The sequence below is a fragment of the Canis lupus genome, chromosome 7 (assembly GCF_011100685.1).
Source record: "Canis lupus familiaris isolate Mischka breed German Shepherd chromosome 7, alternate assembly UU_Cfam_GSD_1.0, whole genome shotgun sequence".
NCBI classification, from domain to species: domain Eukaryota; kingdom Metazoa; phylum Chordata; class Mammalia; order Carnivora; family Canidae; genus Canis; species Canis lupus.
The window spans coordinates 41,258,466-41,276,461 of NC_049228.1; the positions used below are offsets into that span (position 1 = coordinate 41,258,466).

Consider the following 17,996-nt stretch of genomic DNA (forward strand, 5'->3'; position numbering starts at 1 on the left):
CTTCACCGAGGGCAGCTGGGCCGCAGCATCCCCAGCAGCCTCCCGGAGAGCCGCGGGCCCGTCCGCCCCCACCCATCTGCGCTCTGCGGCTTCGGACCTCCCGGCCGCTCTCTGGGGCTCCCCGCTTGCTTCCGTCAGTTTCTGGCAACCAGCCCTCCCAAAACGGGGCTCGGGGTGGGGAGCTGGGCCCTGCACCCTCCTTTGAGCTCCTGAGCAGCCGCAGGCGGGAGGTGACACCTGAGACCCCGCTCCACCCCTCCCCGGAGCACCCGGTCTCCCTCCAACTGGGGTGGCCACGCGGCGCGCGGGGGCTCCAAGCCTCCATCCCCACCCCCGCCGCCTGCTGCGATCCCCTGGGGGTTGGGGAGCCCGGAGACAGAGAAAGAGCCTTAATTAAGAGCTCGTGTCAAGTGATTGGCTGTGACCTCTGCCCTCCCCAGCCTCGAGCCCGGGGCTCCTGCTTAACCCTTCGATGCCCGTCCAACTCAATAAGATGAAGGAGTCTCCTGAGCCAGTCTCAGAGTCCCCGACCCTGCCGCAGCCCTGAGCCCCTTGGAGGTCCGCGGGAGCTGGTGCGGCACCCCCTCCCACCCCAGGCCGCTCCAGCAGGAGGCGCCATTAGCCTATTCGAGTGTCTGGCGCAACCGCCCCTGGCCTCGCCCGCGGCTCTCTCAGCTCCCTGCGGTCACCCTAGACCCAGGTCAGGCTCGGTGGAGCCCAGCACCGCTCGGCTCGGAGTGGGGATCGCCCGCCGGTGGTGTCACTAGGTGTCTGGCGCCAAGGACTCGATTGCCGCGAGTCAGGAGTCAGGTCCGGGAGGCCCGGGGACCTGGTGAGCCGTGACCCTGGCGACGAGAGACCCGTGGATCTGCACCCCGACCCGGCGCCCCTTCCTCTTGGTGGAGAGCCCAATCCGAGCGCTCGCCCCGAGCCAGCTGCCTTGGCCCCTGGCCAGCCCCCGGACCCGCCGAAGGCGACCAGATCCGGAGCCCGGGCTCAGGGCCCCCCAGGTGGGGTGGGGGGCGGGGCGGGAGGCGGGGCCACCTCTCTCTCTCCCTCTTTCCCTCCCTCTCTCCCTCTCTCCGGCAGGGGCGGGCCGTACGGGGTATAAAAGCTGCCGGCGCGGAGCCCAAGCCAGCTCTGGGGTTGCCCTGGGTGGGACGTGTCCTGTCCTGAGTCTCACCACCAAGCAAAGGCCACCGCAGCAGCCCTTTTGACTAGAAGACTCAGCCTCCGGTGATCCAACCAAAGCATCTAAAGGGACCGCCACCGCACCTCTACCATGCCCAACTTCTCTGGCAACTGGAAGATTATCCGATCAGAAAACTTCGAGGATTTGCTCAAAGTGCTGGGTAAGGAGATGGTGGAGCTTGCAGGAGCGGAGGTGGGTGTGAGAAAGAAAGGACAGTGGGGGTCAAGGCACGGGAGGTTGGGTATCTGCATCCCCAACAAAAGGGGCCATTCTCCTGGGTCAGGGGGGCCTTAGGGCCAGGAGGTTTAGATCCTTTCTCTGGCGGGGTGCCCCAGAGGCCAGCTCCTGTAGTGACCAGCCTGTGAATCAAATGGAAACCAGAACACGAGGTCAGTATTCCTCCGGGGTGGGGCCAGGGAGCTCTCCACAGGTCAGAGGCTGCAAACTCTGCACCCAGGCTGGGAGCTTGGGTCCCTACTCAGCCGAGCCCCTCGGACCTGGTCCAGCCCCTCTGCCCCCACTCTGCTACTAGTAGCCCAGTCCCCGGGGCAGGTTCCTTCTCCCTCTGTGCCGGGCTCCACCTGCCAGGTGACTGGCCACCCCAGCTCCCACGGTTGCCCCTTCCCTCCCACTTCAGCACTTTCCACTCTGTGCCCCCACTCTCCATCTGTGACACAAATATTTTCCTACAGCGGGCAGTTCCAGCGTCCTAAATCATTCTGGATAATTATCACTTTCTTAGATTTCAACAAATGGCTTCGTGTGAAACCCCAACCCCCCATTTCCGAAAATGCCAGTTCTCTTCTCCCTCCCTCCCTGAAGCTGCAGCCCTGCTGGGTGTATTGGTTAAAAGTGGGGGAAGCTAAGTCTACTCTGCCTTTCCCAACTCCTGTGTGCCCGCTGGTGTGTGGGGAGAGGCTCTGGGAAGAGAGGGAGGTTGCTTAAGGACCTCAGCAATTGGGAAGCCCCCCGGGAGCTGAGCAGCCAGAGGGTAAGCATGCCCTGGATCTCTGGGGCTGAACACGGTGACCCCCTCCTTAGGTAGGGGGAGATGGAGGTCACAGCCCATGCAGGGCAGGGTGTAGGAGTAAGTCCAGACCCGGGAAGGGTCTGGAATGCTGTGTTTCCATCATTCCTTGCCATTAATTCTTGCGTCTAAACCACCATACGTCTTCAAACCCTGTCTGTCTTTCCCGCTCTGCCTTTGCTGCAATTAAAAAACAAAAACAAAACAAAACAAAGCAAAAAACCCAAAAAACCAAACGTGTTCCTTTCCCCATCCCTGGATTCTGGCCCCTCTCCAGTGGATGAAGCAGGAGGTGGCTGGGCACACCCGAAGGCCCAGCTGCAGAATAAGAGCCAAAGCCTGGCCCTGTTGTCTGTCTGTCTTTGGCCTGTTTGTCCTCCCTGCGGGGTCTCTCAGAGCCACGTGCCCTCCTCAGGCCCTGCTGGGGCAGATTGAAAACAGATCCATTAGACAAACAGCCCTGGCTGGAGAGGCCTCTCCGCTGGGCCCAAGCCCCTCCAGCCCAGGCTGGCCCCTGCAGGAAGCTTGGCCCCTCCTTGCCCCCTCTGCCCTTGGTCAAGTATCCCTTTTCTGGAGAGGAATGCTCAGGTGTTGGGTGATAACTGTCTCACCCACTGTGCTAGGCAGAGTGTGTGAGCAGGTTCTGCTCCTGTAGCAGGAAGGGTGAATGTTAGATGGTGAGGTGACTTCCAGGTGAGGATGGGATGAGATGTGTCTCCTCTGCCAAGGCCACTGGATCTGGGAATCCTGGTCACTTCTCCCTGGACCCATGAGATCAACAGCCAAGAAGGGGGCTCCCGGGGCTCCAGGGGGAGACCTCTGCTCTCCCGCTCTCTACTTTCTGGAACAAAGTGGGTCTGCTTTAGTGCTAAGGGAAAAGAGGATTTGTTTCTCTAGGAACCAGGTCTGGAGGAGGGCCAGGAAGCCCAGGTTGCCTGATCTACCCCTGCTTGGCCCTCTTGTTCCCACCCATTGCCTCTCTGAAGCTCTCTGCTGGTTCAGTGTGGGGGCACAGGCAGGTGAAGTGGGGTGGTGATGCTCAGACCTGGCCCCGGCCAGCAAGGCCTACCTGGTGGCTTGTTGTCTCACTCTCCTGGCTTCCCCACCCTTCTTAATGACAGGGGAGCCAAAGAGAAGGGGTCCAGTTTGGGGAAGGACACGGTGGATAGGCTCGGGAGACTCTGAGTCCACAGAGAAGGCCTGACCGCCCCCAGGTCAAGGTGATCCTAGAGTAGGGAACACATAGGGGCAGGGGGAGGGCAGGGTCCCCGTCTGTCCCTTGAGGGGAGATGGGCACAGGATCCCACCTAGAGGCCGGGCCAGCAAGGGTCTGATGCAGGCAACTTGGTCTGAGCCTCAGCGCTGGCTTTTTCTTCGGTTTCCTTTTCTCAGTAAAAAATAAGGACAGCAATAAGGACAGGTGTGCCAAGAAAAAAAAAAAAAAAAGGACAGGTGTGCCTAGCGCTGTGTGTGCTGGGTCCCACACATGCCTCCCATTTGCCCAGGGTCACCTGGCCTAAAAGGGAGACTCAGCCAGGTGGATATTGGGGTCCAGTGGATCTACTGTGGAGCCTCTGGCTTCCTTGGGCTAGGCTGCTCTATAAAGGGGGAGAGCTGCCCCAGCTGGTCACTGCTGAGGGTCTCTGCTCCCCACTGCGGAGAGGGACAGGGATTGGGCAAAAGAATACCAGCCTAGCACTAGGAAGGGGAAGTGCCCAAGGCAGAGAGGAAGTGGCCTCTACTTCCAGGACTAGAGTGGTAATGCCTGGCTGGGGAGGGTCTGGCCTGTACTTGGGCAGGGGTGAATCATCACGGAGGGTCGCAAGCAAGGTGGACAGAGGGCCCCAAGGGAGGTGAACAGGGCCAAGGTGAGGATGCCTGCTGGGTGAGGGGAATAGGGAGAGTCTGCCCCTGAGAATGCCGAGAGTGAAGAGCTAGACCTTGGGGTCAGGGCTGCTAGTCAGCGGGGTAGGCCTACAGGGTGCTGCCGCCCTGCCCTGGACTGAACCGTGGGGACGAGTGAGGCATGGGCCCGGGGCATCTCTGAAAGCCAGCCTCCCCCCTCTCTGTGCAGGGGTGAACGTGATGCTGAGGAAAATCGCTGTGGCCGCGGCTTCCAAGCCAGCAGTGGAGATCAAACAAGAGGGAGACACATTTTACATCAAGACCTCCACCACGGTGCGGACCACGGAGGTCAACTTCAAGGTCGGGGAAGAGTTTGAGGAGCAGACTGTGGACGGCAGACCCTGTAAGGTGAGTGCTGGGGCGTTGTGGTGTCCATTACCCAGCCTCCCAATCTCCCAAAGGCCATTTTCCAGTCTTCTCCAGGATTCGTGGCTCTGCTCCCAGGGGATGAAGTCCCTCTGGCTGCATCGTCCTCGCTGCGAGCCCCACTCACTTGGCCTCTGTCTTGCAGAGCCTGGTGAAGTGGGAGAGCGAGAACAAAATGGTCTGCGAGCAGAGGCTTTTGAAGGGAGACGGCCCCAAGACCTCCTGGACCAGGGAGCTGACCAACGACGGGGAGCTGGTCCTGGTAAGACCTGCCTCCTGCCAGCCCAGCGCCAGCCCAGCGCCAGCCCAGCACCAGCCTCGGTGGGGGGCGGTTCTGAGACACTCTAGGGCATAGGAGGTGCAAGACAAGCTGTACTGGGCACCCCCCAGCTCCTGGGGGGTGGGGGGCTGCTGGGGCAAGACTGTCCCTGTCCCTCACGGTGCTACTCTGTGACTGTGATGTGGTCCTCTGTGTGGAAAAAAGCATGCGCCCCGAGAGGCCCAGAAGTTCCCTGGGTGACCCTCCCGGCTCGGGGAGGAGGCTGGAGCACAAACCGTCGGGGCTCCATTGCCATCCTCCCTCCCAGGACACCAGGGCATCTGGGGACCAGCTCCCACCTGTTGGTCCTGATTCTAGAAGTAGGTTTGGTCTCCCAAGCCGCAGGAGCATGGGCCTTCCAGGTTCACAATGACTTCTGGCTTCTGTCCCTCTAGACCATGACAGCTGATGATATCGTGTGCACCAGGGTCTACGTCCGAGAGTGAGCAGCTGGCTGTGGGTCCAGGAGCTGCCAGAGCCGGCCCCCAGCCCCCCCAGCCGCCCCCCTCAACTTGCCCTGTCTCACTGCTCCCCCTCCCCCCTCCTCCACCCCCCGCTGCCCCTCCCCTTTCCTCCTAGGCTAGCTCTCCCCTCCCCCTGCTCACTTCTGGGGATGCTGGGATGCCTCCAGCAGGGTTCTGCTTTTTAGGGCCCCTACTCACACCCTCCCCCAACAAAGAGGGATGGATGGCAAGAGCCCACATCACCCGTTCCAGAATCACTCCCCCTCCCTAGCCAGCAGTCCCAAACCTGCCCAAAGCACAGCCTCTCTTTCTGCACAGTGACCTGAGGGCCCCAGTGGGAAAGATGATCCTCTGGCTTCCACCCCTTGTCCCTGTAGCCTACACAGTGTAGAATATTTATTGGTTAATTTTATTAAAATGTTTTAAAAAAATACAACCTGTCTCTGGTTCATTGGGAAGGGGACAGATAAAGTCACGAGTGCCACTTTGCTTCTGAAGTGTGGTGTGAGAAACAAGTGTGTCAGCAGCAGGGGGAGTGGGGCCACAATGAGGGGGGGCCTTCCCTCATCCCCCGGCTCCTCCTGCAGCCTCCTGCACCGCCCTGGCTTCCAGGCTTGCCCTGGACCTCTCAGCAGGGACACTGGGTACTGAGGAGCCGACTCCCACCTTCTCCCACACTCTCCACTGATTGTTCCTTCAGTCCTCCACCTCCCATCTGTGGGAGACCCCAGGTCTGGCCTTGGCCTCCCACGCGGTTCCAGATGAGCTCACCAACGCCCACAGGCTGGCCTCGCTCCCACCCAGGTCTCCTGATGAGACCGTCGTCCTGCCTGCCCTCTGGTTCTGAGCTATCAGCCTTGAGACCTACACAGCCCTCCTGCCGGCTCCCACCCACCTTCCCATGCCTCCTCATTTGGGTCAAGGCTCCACTGCACGGTGCTTTCCAAGTTCTATCACCATCTCCCCATCAAGTGCCTGCCCTCCTTCCGCAGGCCGAGGCCCTCGACTGGACCATCTCATGGCTCACCTAGTTTCACGCAGCAAGCAGTACCTTCTAGCTGGCCTGCCTGGCCTGCTTTTCCATCATCATGGCTTCATGGGGTGAAGTGAGCACAAGTGTTAGAAAAAGGGAGGTTCTGGGATGCCTGGGTGGCTCAGCGGTTGAGCACCTTTGGCCCAGGGTGTGATCCTGGGGTCCCAGGATCAATTCTTGCATAGGGCTCCCTGCATGGAGCCTGCTTCTCTCTCTGCCTATGTCTCTGCCTCTCTCTCTCTGTTTCTCATGAATAAATAAATATGTTTTAAAAACAAAAAAAGAAGAGAGGTTCTGTCCTACTTCTACCACTTGCTCCATCCATGATCTCTGAGCCTTCGTTCTGTAACCTAAAGGCTTGTGCTGGGAAACTTCAGTTGGGGGCCAGCCAAATCCAGGCAGTCGCCAAGTGCTTCTCCTGCCCCTATCCTGCTCATTCAACTCTGTCAAATAGAATGTTTCCCTACATCATGGAAAGTTGACTTCAGATGCTGCAAGCTTGGGACCTCTGAGTGGCTTAGTGGTTGGGTGTCTGCCTTCAGCTCAGGACATGATCCTGGAGTCCTGGGATTGAATCCCGCATGGAGGTCCCTGCATGGAGCCTGCTTCTCCCTCGCCTGTGTCCCTGCCTCTCTCTCATGAATAAGTAAATAAAGTTGAAAAAAAAAAAGGACATAGCACTTAGCAATAGTAAGCCCCCACAAAGTGAAGGTCCCACCTCTCTGACCCACCCCTCCAAAATGCGAGGACTGAGGTTGTCCTTCAAAACACAAACTGGGGCAGCCCGGGTGGCTCAGCGGTTTAGCGCCACCTTCAGCCCAGGGCCTGATCCTGGAGTCCCACGTCGGGCTCCCTGCATGGAGCCTCCTTCTCCCTCTGCCTGTGTCTCTGCCTCTCTCTCTCTCTATGTCTCTCATGAATAAATAAATAAAATCTTAAAAAAATATAAGAAAGTCCAGGAGGGCAGGGACTGGGTCTCCCCCATCAGACTGGGGGCTCCCAGCAGGTGGGGACTGGGCCTCCTTGAAGGCAATGGCAGTGTGTCTCCCCTGAGCTTGGGACTCCCCGAGGGTCAGGCCCTTCCCCTGGCTCTGCTTCCCCTGTGCTCCCCCACCCTCCAGACTGAGATGACAGGGAAGTTAAGTCCCAGACTCGGGAGATGGGATCAGGGAGGGGCCACCTCACCCATCTAGTCCAGCCTGGCCCAACCCGTGAGAAAGTCCCTCCAGCCTCCCCTCCCATCCCCAAGGCCCTCTTCCTCCTCTTCCGTTACCTGGGCCTTCATTACTCAGCAGTGCTTTTAGGAGAAAGTGCACAGGGGCCCCCAACGCCCCCCTACTTGCATCCCCAAAATTCTGTGGGCAGAACCTTCTCTACAAGTCAGGCTTCTCAGAGTTCAACCACGGAGGGGGCAGTGGAGGGACCTGGGCCACCCAGCCTCCCTTGCTCCTGCGACCAGGGCAGGAGGGCCGGAGAAGGAAGGAGGGCAGGGGCCAGGGAGGGGGCATGTGTGACTCTCCCCGGGTTGGGTGGCTGCCACGCCACAGCAAGGGCACAGAGCCTGCACCAACATCTCAGGGAAACTGAGGTGCACACACTTGGCAAGGGACAGGAACATGGGGCTGAGAAGGCCTAGCAACGTCAAAACCAAGAGATTCAGGGCATGGCCAGACCAATGAGGACAAAGTCTGAAGGGAGCCCAAGGCCCGGGTGCCACAGAGGCCCCCAGAACCCAATGGCAGCTCCATGGCTGTGTGTGGCAAGAAGAGCCAAGCCTCCCGAACCCACAGGGGAGCTAGGCAGAGTGGGGCCAGACACGGAACCCTGAACCCCAGAGGGTGCCTAGGAGAGGGAGAGGCTGGGAGGAGCCCATTGGAGGAGACATAGGGGTCAGGGAGGAGGGGGAATCCGGCGGCGGGGAGGGGAGCCAACTGAGGGCCAGTGGTGGAGGGGGCCCAGGGGAGTCCGGGGGAGGGGGTGCTGGTCAGGCCCTCTGACCCCGTCCTGACAAAGGGCCGCCTGGGGACTGCCACAGGAGCAAGATGGATGGGGCTGGGGCGGCCAGGCCCTTTGTGGCGGGGAGATGAAAGGGAACAGCCTTTGAGGAGATTCTCCAGCCCACCCCCTCCACCCCGGCTGCCCCCCACTCCTGCCCGTTGGCTCCCTGCCCCTCCCCCCACCTCAGGAGCCTCGAGTATTGTGGGAGAGAGGGGGTGGGGGGAGTCGGAAACAGGGCGGGAGGAGCTGCGTCCAACCAGGTATTTCCCCTGGCTGGGCCCGCATACCTGAGAGATGGGGGGCAGGCCGCTGGATGGGGTGGCGGGGGCGCTGGGTCCATACACAACTCGAATGGGCGAATGAGCATAAGAAGCAGGGTCTGTGCCCGTGCCAGTGAGGCCCCGGAGGAGCTGGGGGAGACTGTGGATCCAGCGGGGACCAGGGGTGTCTGGGCGGGCCCTCCCGCCACTACCACAGGCCTGCTGCCCTCCTGACCTCTCGGCTTCTTCCTGTCCCTGTCCCCCTTGGCGCTGCCAGTCGAGAAACCAGTTCTGTGCCTGTCCTGGATAAGGATCTCTAGCTGGGCGCTTCCCAGGCAGCGGCAGGAACCTGGCAGGCTGACTGGCACCGCCGCCCCAGCCAGGGCGCAGGGGTCTCTCCGCTTCTCGTCTCTGCCACGGGCCAGGGCCAGGGCCGCCCTCCCTCCCTCGCCCTCGAGGAAGAGATCTCCTCCAGTAGCCTTGTAGGGGGCAGGGGGCCTCTGTTGCCTTCCCCCCTGGGTGTCCCAGAGGCTGGGTCCCTCTCCTGCCCCTTCTGCCCCCTCTGCCCCCTCCCCCCAGGCTCCCCACAGGGTCCTGACACCGGCTCCCTACACTAGGGTCAGCCCCCACCCAGCCACTGGCATGGAGGGGGGCAGGGGAGACAGGGTTGACCATACTTAACCCTAGTCCATGCTCTTCTCCTGAACCATCACTCAACTCCCCTGACATTCTGGTCCCTTTCTCATCCCCCTACTGGAACTGGAAGGGACTTTCAAAGGTCATCTCCATTCTTCTGCCTCTCATCACATGTCTGCCTAACCTCTGTCCCTGCCCAGCACCCCAGAAACCACAGACCACTCCTAGAGCCGCTGCCCGCCCCCTGCCCGCCCTCCGCAAGTTTGGCCAGCCTCTCCCAACTGCCAGATGAGCAACTCTGGCAGCCTTCAGGGAGACCTGGGGGCGTCTGGAGGCGAGGGGCACTCAGGTCTCAGCTCCTACCCCCACCCCTGGAGGTGAACAGGTGTGTCAAGCCAGGCTGGGATTCAAGCTGGTGACTCAAGCGCGCAACTGAGCCGCCGACAGCTGTGCTTGTCCTCAGCAATGAGCCCTCCCTTCCACCGCCACCCAAGATGGAATCTTAGAAGCTGGGAATTCTAGAAGCCAGGAATAGAGTCCCAGAAGGAAGGGCCCTCAGGGATCATGCCTCTCCTTTGTCTGAGAGGAAACTGAGGATCAGAAAGGGGTGTGGCTTGCTTAGGGGGTCACTCAGGCAGCAGGGAAATGGTCGCTTGAAAGGCTGTGGCTTAGGCCCAGTAAAACCCTCGTGGTCCCAGCACCTATCAGCTGGGCCCCTCACACCTCTTGCTCTCCAGCAAGGGGAGTGGGTTCACTGGTGTGGAGAGGACTCTTCCCTGTCTCCTGCCCTGGAGCCCTGGAGCGAGGCAGGCAGGTGCCCCTCGCTGGGCCTCTTTCCTCTTCTGGGCCGCAGATTATGAGGCCGGGACAGGTGCCGGGGGCCCTTCAGTCTCAGGTGGGGGATTAGAAGCTAAGGTTTCAGCAGGAGACTGAAGGCAAGGGTATCCCTGGCTCAGCCCAGAGCTGCAGGGGGTGGGAGAGCCCTGCTCCCCTGGCTCAGCAGGGGCAGGCAGGACTCCCAAGCCCCTTCTACCTCTGCCCAGCCAGGGATGTGTGGGAGCATCGGGAGGCCAGGGTGCCGCATCATCCCCCAGCCGGGTGACACACAGGGAAAGGTGGTATCACTGTTTTCAGGGGAGCCTACAAAGGGAGGAGCCAGGCCAGGCCTTTCGCAGCAGCAGCAGCTTGTGTCCCCCTGACAAACATTTTCAAAGCCCGGACTCCGTGCAGACATGGAGCAAATATTCTCTGACCCCTGAGAGGTGCCAAGCGTGTCATTTCAACTCCCCCCTCCGCAGTTCCAGAGTCAGGTGGGCCCTGGGAGGTCGCAGTGCAAGATGGGGTCCTCTCCTGCCACCCTGCCCAGACTGCCTGGGGCTCAGCTCCCACCTCTCCTCTAGGCCCTGCAGAGGCTAAACTTTGCAGACAAGCTTTCCTGTAATTGTCCTTCTGTCATCACAGCTCTTGACACAGAAACCAGACAAGGGGCTGTGGAAAGGCATAGGCAGAAAGGTGAGGTCGCCTTTCCAGGACCCTGTCTGTGGGCGAGACCATGGGGACACAACCCAGTTAAGTCCAGAGACTCGCCAGAAAGAGATTTGCCCTCCCCCAGCCTGCTCTGACTCACTCCTGCCCTTTGTCCCCAGCCTTCCAGGGAAGTCCCTCCTAAAGCTAACCTAAGTGCCTCCTGCTGTAGCATCAACTCCTCTGGGGATGGAACCCAGGGGACAGGCTCTGGTCTCAGGGGGCCTCAGGAACCAGGCTGCGGAGTGGGTAGGCACACTTGGGTGGAGATGCTGCTGCTGCCTCCCTCACCTTCCCTCCCTCGTTCTCCACCCAACACCCGGCCTTCCCCTTTCCTCAGCCCCCCACTCAAGCTCTTGGCTGGGAGCCAGCATTGTTCCCTCCCGGCTCCCACTCCCCTCCTCCTTCCCTCCCTGCCATCCAGAGGCAGCAGGCCCTGGGCATCCCCCCCCCCCCCCCCCACACACACACCAGGTCCCTGCTTGCCCAGAGGGAGAGATGTGGGAGCAGAACTTCGGTTCCAGGTTCTGCTTCCTCATCAAGCTCCACCAACAGAGAAGGCTGGGAGCTTGGGTTACTTGGGGCCCCTGATTATTTTTAATGCCACCAGCTCACAAGATAAATATACCTCCCCTCCCCCAGCTGCCCCAAGGACTCCCTCCTTCCTCACCATTCCCCCAGGCTCCTCAGACCCTAGGGGCCTTTCCTTCTTGTCACATGCTGTCCTGCTGGGTCCCTTCTTGTCTCTCTGGATTCCCAGCAGGGAGACAACTTGGCCCCCAAATCCCATGGATGAGTTGGGGAGATGTGCTGGCGCTACCCTGTACCTTCTTGAGAACTGGCACTCTGCAAAGGACTTCCAGGGGAGCCTGCCCCTGGGAGGAGAGGCTGGGGCAGGCCTCCCAGAGCCCTGGGAGGAGGCGCTGGACAGAAGGCACTCCTGCAGGTTGGTCTGTCTCCTTGGCACCAGGTGGGGCCTTGGGGCCCCACTCCTCCTTGGCCAGGGGCAGGGCTTGGTGGAGGGGTGGGGAGAGGGCTGGTGGAGCCCACCTCTGCCTCCTCTCTTATCCCACTCCACTCCCGCTGGTTGGTCCCACAAGACAAGCAAGTTCTGCCTGCAATTCACTTCTAGGCCTCTTGCTTTGATCCAAAGAACATTCTGGCAATAGTTCAGTGCAGGGACTGCAGCTCTGAGAGAGGGCAGAAGAGGGAGACTGGGATTGGGATGGATTGTTGTTGGTTCCTTGATTGTTGGAGTCCCCGGGCTGAGAAAGCCACCCAGGTCCTGAGGACAGATCCTGTGAGCCAGCCTGCAGCAGGTAGCTGGTCTGCGCAGCAGATACCTGCCACCACACAGGAGCAAATCTTGTGATGGTCGCCTCTGTTGGGCTGGTCCCACAGCTTCTGCCTCACAGGCCTGATCGTTCCCTGGATCCACAGAAGAAAAGTCTGGGCCATTTTCCCAAGAGCCCCCAGATGCCCAAGATGACCTCGTCTTCTGTAATTATTTTCAAATACTTCAGGCAGTCTATCAATTAAGAATTATACTGGGGGGCAGCCTGGGTGGCTCAGCGGTTTAGTGCTGCCTTCGGCCCGGGGCGTGATCCTGGAGTCCCGGGATCGAGTCCCACATTGGGCTCCCTGCATGGAGCCTGCTTCTCCCTCTGCCTGTGTCTCTGCCTCTCTTTGTCTCTGTGTCTCTCATGAATAAATAAATAAAATCTTTTAAAAAATTATATTGGGGCACCTGGGGGGTTCAGTGGGGGAAGCGTCTGCCTTCATTCGGCTCAGGTCATGATCCCAGGGTCCTGGGATCCAGTCTCACATTGGGCTCCCTGCTCAGTGTGGAGCCTGCTCCTCCCTCTCCCTCTGCTGCTCCCCCTGCTTGGGCTCTTTCTCTGTGTGTCAAATAAATAATTATTTTTCAAAGATTTTATTTATTTATTCATGAGAGACACAGAGAGAGCGAGAGAGGCAGAGACACAGGCAGAGGGAGAAACAGGCTCTGCAGGAAGCCTGATGTGGAACTTGATCCATCTCCGGGATCAGGCCCTGGGCTGAAGGCAGCACTAAAACGCTGACCACCCAGGCTGCCCAAATAAATAAAATTAAAAAAAAAAAAGACATACATGGCACAACTTGACCCCTGCTTCTCCCTCCTTCCCCCCAGAGGGAGCCATTGTCCTCTCCTTCAGTTTTGTTTTGGTTTTTAAAAGATTTTATTCATTTATTTATGAGACACACACATACACAGACACACAGAGAGAAAGACAGAGAGAGAGAGAGGCAGAGACACAGGCAGAAGGAGAAGCAGGCTCTACGCTGGGAGCCCAATGTGGGACTCGATCCAGGGACTCCAGGGCCCTGGAGCCGAAAGCAGGTGCCAAACTGCTGAGCCACCCCGGGATTCCCCTCTCCTTCAGTTTTACCATCCACTTGCTTTCCAGAAATACTTCTACATACACACATCTGTCCAGATGACACATGGTTTTGCAGTGTTTTGAAGCCCCTTGCTTTTCCAGAATGAGAACAGCATGATGCTCCTGAGGTTCATGCACATGGATGTGATTCCACAGTTCTATCAAATGAACACACCTCACAACCAGAAAACATTTAAAACGTGACAGCACCCCAACTACTTGGAGCCCTGGGACCTCTTCAGCCCTGCTGAAGTTTAGCCTCTGTAGGGCCTAGACAAGAGGCTGGAGCTGAGCCCCAGGCAGTCCAGGGAGGGTGGCAGGAAAGGACCCCTCCTGCAGGGCTCTGTGGGTCCTCAGGGTGGCATTGTTCCTGCAGTGGAGGTCGAAGATGTGCAGTCCCTCCTCCCAGATGGTGCCTATGAGCTGGGAGGCCTGGGTGAGGGTGGCTGGGAGGCAGTGGGGGCAAGGACCCAAGTGCCCACCTCCCTCCCTCACTGCTCCACTTCACAGACATACCCTGATCTGTGGAGGACCGGGTGCTGGGAACTTGCAAGGGGCAGGCAGAGGTGAGCAATCTGGTTCAGGGTAGGTACGTATTACTGTCCCACCTTAATGAGAAGCTGAGACTCAGAATTTGGGTGTCTCTCCAGGACTCAAACCCGGGTCTGCCTCTAGAGCCAGTGCTCTGGACAGCCTTGTCCCCTCGCCTGCAGTGGCCTGGGCCCCCAACAGGCCCACTCTGTCAGTGGGGTGCTCGGGCGCAAACTCAGCCCTCAGTCAGGAGGGCATCCAGGCACTGGCACCGAGTCCTGCGCCCAGGCCTGCGCCCTACCCCAGCTCCTGTCCACCCCCAGCAGCTCTCCTGGTTTTCTCTGCCGGCTTTTCCCAGAGCTGGGCGGGCCAGTGGTAGCAGGAGACAGAGACTCCACTTTAAGCAGGGTAGAGGGGCTTGAGTTCCATGTCAGTCACCTCCTGGTTCCATGTGGTCTACAGTAGCCCCCAAGTGAGATGACAGGAGAACATAAGGGATGGCAGAGACTAGAGGTCCTTGTTCGTCCCCTCTGACTCATCCTGTGAGCACCACCATCCGCTTCATTGCTGGAGAGAGGGACAGGGATGCGCAGGCTGAGTCCGGACCATGAGTCCAAATTCTGATTGTGTGTTCTTGGGTAGGTTACTTAATCTCCTTGAGTTGTTTTCTCCAGTGGAAATCATGGATGATCACAACATTACCTGCCTCACTGCACAATCTCTAGTTTTTAGAAATCCTGTTTCAGGCACCTAGGTGACTCAGTGGTTGAGTGTCTGCCTTTGGCTCGGGTTGTGGTCCCCGGGTCCTGGGATCAAGTCCCACATTGGGCTCCCTGCAGGAAGCCTGCTTCTCCCTCTGCCTGTGTGTCTGTGTCTCTCATGAATAAGAAAATCCAGTTTCCTGGGGAGGGGATGTGGCACTTCTTGAGGCAACAGCGGCCCCTGGAGGCTGCACTCTGCTACGGGGTGCAGCCACACCCTGAGCCCAGAGCAGGAAGGTGGCCTCTCTGTGGGGGTGCTTGCCAAACCCTAGACCCAGAGGGCCAGAGACAGGAGGGGACAGCGTGTCTCTGTACCTTCTCTCCTGGGGCGGCCTCATCCACCCTCACGGTGCCCCCCATCTGCCCCACTCGGGCATCATCCTATACTGGAGCCCTGCCCTACACACCTCCCCAAGCCCCGGACCTGGGGCCAAGCCACAAGTGCGAGGTCTTCCTGGTCCACCCCGCCCCCCCCATCTCACTCTTCCTGGAACTGACATTCTGGGTATTCCCACGTCTCTTTCCTCCTCTCCACCCGGAGCTCAGGTCTCATCATGTTGAGCCTTGATGGTGGCAAGGGCCTCCTGACACGCTGTGCTGCTGTCTCTCCCACCACACCCCACCCCACTTTAATCCTCCCCCAGCACACCCCACCCCACCCCACCTCACCCCACCCCACCTCAGTTCTCCACAGTGATCTTCCTAAGATGCGCATCTGACCAAGTCACCCTTCCACCCATCTGACCAGACCCCTGCCAGGCTCCTTGCTGCCTTGAGGGCCAAGGCCTCAATTTAACCATACTGCCTCCTCCTCTGCCCGCCCGATCACACTCTGGCCCCCCCGTATGCGGCACCCCCATGTGGCCAATATGCCCAGGGGCTCCCAGGGATGGGGCTCCATATTGGTCCTCTGTGATTGCAATATTTACTCGGTGCATACCTGGCAGTCAGTATGGGCTTCTTGAGGGCTATTTGAATAAATTAATGAGAAAACAGACCCAAAGAAGTACACTGACTACTCAAAGTGGCCTAAAGGGACAGGGCTCTTTGCTCAGTGCTCTTTCCACCCTACTCGCTGTCCCTTGGCCGCCTGGCCAGGAAGGAGGCTGGGAAGGCCTCCTGCCCTGTTGCAGAGGATGCAGCCAAGGTTGAGAAGGAGCAGGTCAGGGAGCCAAAGGCTAGGGGCTAAGTTAGGGATGGATGCCCTAGCCTCTGCGTTATGAGGCAAAGAAGGTGGGAGAGGGGATGGAAGGGAAATGAGACCTTCTGAGATGTCCCTGATCATCAACTGCGATAACCTGCTGCTGTAGCTCCCTCTCCCACCCCTGAAGGGCAGCTGGCAGAAAACCCCTGAGGTGTTTTTTTTTTAAAGATTTTATTTATTCATGAGAGACACACAGAGAGAGAGGCAGAGACACAGGCAGAAGGAGAAGCAGGCTCCCCACTGAGCAGGGAGCCTGATGGAGGACTCGATCCCAGGACCCCAGGATCATGCCCTGAGCTGAAGGCAGATGCTCAAACACTGAGCTACCCAGGACCCCCCCCCCAACTCTGAGCTTTTCTGTCCCCTGTTGTCTGTCTGAGGGGGGCAACAGGGGTGAGTGTCCCTTACCCAGCCTCCCTCAGTTGTGGACCTTCCTTCCCCGGGGCCCACGGGGGCTCCTTTCACAGAGTCTTCTTGGCACACCAAGCCTCACCTGTCCCTCCCTGTGGCCCCGTCTATTCCCCACCATCCCTCTGCGGGGAATGGGACACCGGTGTGCCCCTCAGGCGGACCCCCACCCCTGAGGACTCGTCCCCTCGGGAGCCCGCTCTCACTCGCCCTTGTGGGCATCACAGGTCCCCTCTGCGCAGAAGAGGGAGAAGCTGCATCTGCCTTCCAGGGATGGCTGGCACCCCCCAGTGCAGCTGCACTGGGCTCTTCCAACTCCGCCTGCCTTCCCCACGTAGACAGGGCGCAGAGGCCTTCCTGCGGCTCGGGAACCGCTCTTCAGGGGGTGTGCGGTGCTCAGAGGCTGCCGCTTTTAGCTTTGGAGCTTAGCGGGGACATGAGTAGATTGAGAAAGTCTTCATCAAACATTATTCCAAGTTCTCTTGTCACCCTGTCTTCTTCCTCTGGGATCAATTCCCACCTCTCAAGGTCCCTCTTAAAATACAGCATCCAAAACTATACTCCATGCACGGAGGGCCACAAAGCTGTCGCCCCTTGGTCTGGACACCCTGCACCCGCTCAAGGCAGGTGGAGTCATTTTGCCACGTTGGTTACATGAGGACCTTGAGCTCCGCAGAAACCCCCAGGCTGTCTTCAGTGGACACACTCTCTCTTCACTGTTCCTTTCTTAGGCTGCTGACTTTGAAACCAAAAGCAGAATTTTACATTTATTCCTATCAAATGTCATTTGGTTCATTTTTTGGTACTCAGTCAAAACGTAATTCTCCGGCAGCCTGGGTGGCTCAGCAATTTAACACCACCTTCAGCCCAGGGTGTGATCCTGGAGACCCGGGATCGAGTCCCACATCGGACTCCCTGCATGGAGCCTGCTTCTCCCTCTGCCTGTGTCTCTGCCTCTCTCTCTCTCTCTCTCTGTGTGTCTCTCTCATGAATAAATAAGTAAAATCTTAAAAAAAAGAAAACCTAATTCTCAATTCTTGCATAGTCTGTAGATCGGACAAATGCGGCTTCTAGGCTTTCAACCCAGTCTTTGACAAACATTTGCGATAGTAAAGTCGGAGGGCAGAACTCTGTGAGGTGGCCCACAGGGCCTTACTCTGCCTCTGGGTGTGGCCACTGAGCTGTGTATCTACCCACCACAGCATCACATGGCCCAGGTGTCCTGGGCCCAGGGACAGAAAAGTGCCGCCAAAGTCCTCACAAAAATCCTAGGAATCCATGGGGTGCCTGGGTGGCTCAGTGGTTGAGCGGCTGCCTTCTGCTCAGGTAGTGATCCCGGGATCCTGGGATGGAGCTCCGCATCGGGCTCCCCACTGGGAGCCTGCTTCTCCCTCTACCTGTGTCTCTGCCTCTCTCTCTGTGCCAGGCTGTGGTTGCTGGAACCTACTTCCCCTGCCTTAGGAAAATCAATACCACATTTTTTCTCCAGCATCCCAGAGCATCTCTGCTCCCCATGAGCCCCCAAGTTCACCAACAGTGTCCATAGGAGAGTTTGCTCCAGTGCAATGGCTTTCATGGTGATGGTCTTCAAAGACTTCCCCACACGTGGTTTTGTTTGATCTTCAAAGAAAATGTATGGGAACGGAGAAGTATTAACCTCCTTTACGGACAGGTACACTGAGGCTACTTAGAGAAGTTACACAATTTGCCCAAGGTGGTTAGCTAGAGAATGCAAATGTCAGACACGGTGCTCTCTCCTGGACACAGCTCTTGGAAGCCCCCAGCCCAAGCCAGACAGCAGTTTTGTGAGGTAACGTGAGGATGAAGAAGCCTCAGCCTCAGGTGTGCACTGATCCTCGGTCACCCCCTCCATTCTACACCCACCAGCCCCTCCCGGCCTTCATTCCATGTGCTGGTAGTAAATTCCAAAGCCTAGCTGGCCTGGGGA

The 17,996-nt window shown here is 58.7% G+C and overlaps 1 protein-coding gene and 1 long non-coding RNA gene across 3 annotated transcripts; one reads left to right on the forward strand and one right to left on the reverse strand.

The window, feature by feature from the left end:
* Nucleotides 1–700: 700 nt before the first annotated feature.
* On the forward strand, nt 701–5,706 carry CRABP2 (cellular retinoic acid binding protein 2). The gene is made up of 5 exons (XM_038542998.1): nt 701–832; nt 1,090–1,352; nt 4,294–4,472; nt 4,636–4,752; nt 5,205–5,706. Exons 2-5 carry the CDS (start codon nt 1,283–1,285, stop codon nt 5,253–5,255), a joined length of 417 nt encoding a protein of 138 aa, XP_038398926.1. The 5' UTR covers nt 701–832; nt 1,090–1,282; the 3' UTR covers nt 5,256–5,706.
* On the reverse strand, nt 1,855–4,758 carry LOC119872564. 2 transcript variants are annotated; one of them, XR_005362351.1, is made up of 4 exons: nt 4,504–4,758; nt 3,527–3,601; nt 2,831–3,060; nt 1,855–2,640 (listed from the first exon to the last, which is right to left on the reverse strand). It is a non-coding gene; the product is annotated as an uncharacterized LOC119872564 (long non-coding RNA). The 2 variants fall into 2 exon arrangements; XR_005362350.1 differs by having other exon boundaries at nt 1,855–2,637; nt 4,504–4,750.
* Nucleotides 5,707–17,996: the final 12,290 nt, after the last annotated feature.

Bases quoted from the DNA above. Each gene is read 5' to 3' on its own strand.
- CRABP2 (XM_038542998.1), top strand. From the start codon at position 1,283: ATGCCCAACTTCTCTGGCAACTGGAAGATTATCCGATCAGAAAACTTC. The intron at 1,353-4,293 runs GTAAGGAGATGG...CTCTCTGTGCAG, and splicing joins GGATTTGCTCAAAGTGCTGG to GGGTGAACGTGATGCTGAGG. The intron at 4,753-5,204 runs GTAAGACCTGCC...CTGTCCCTCTAG, and splicing joins ACGACGGGGAGCTGGTCCTG to ACCATGACAGCTGATGATAT.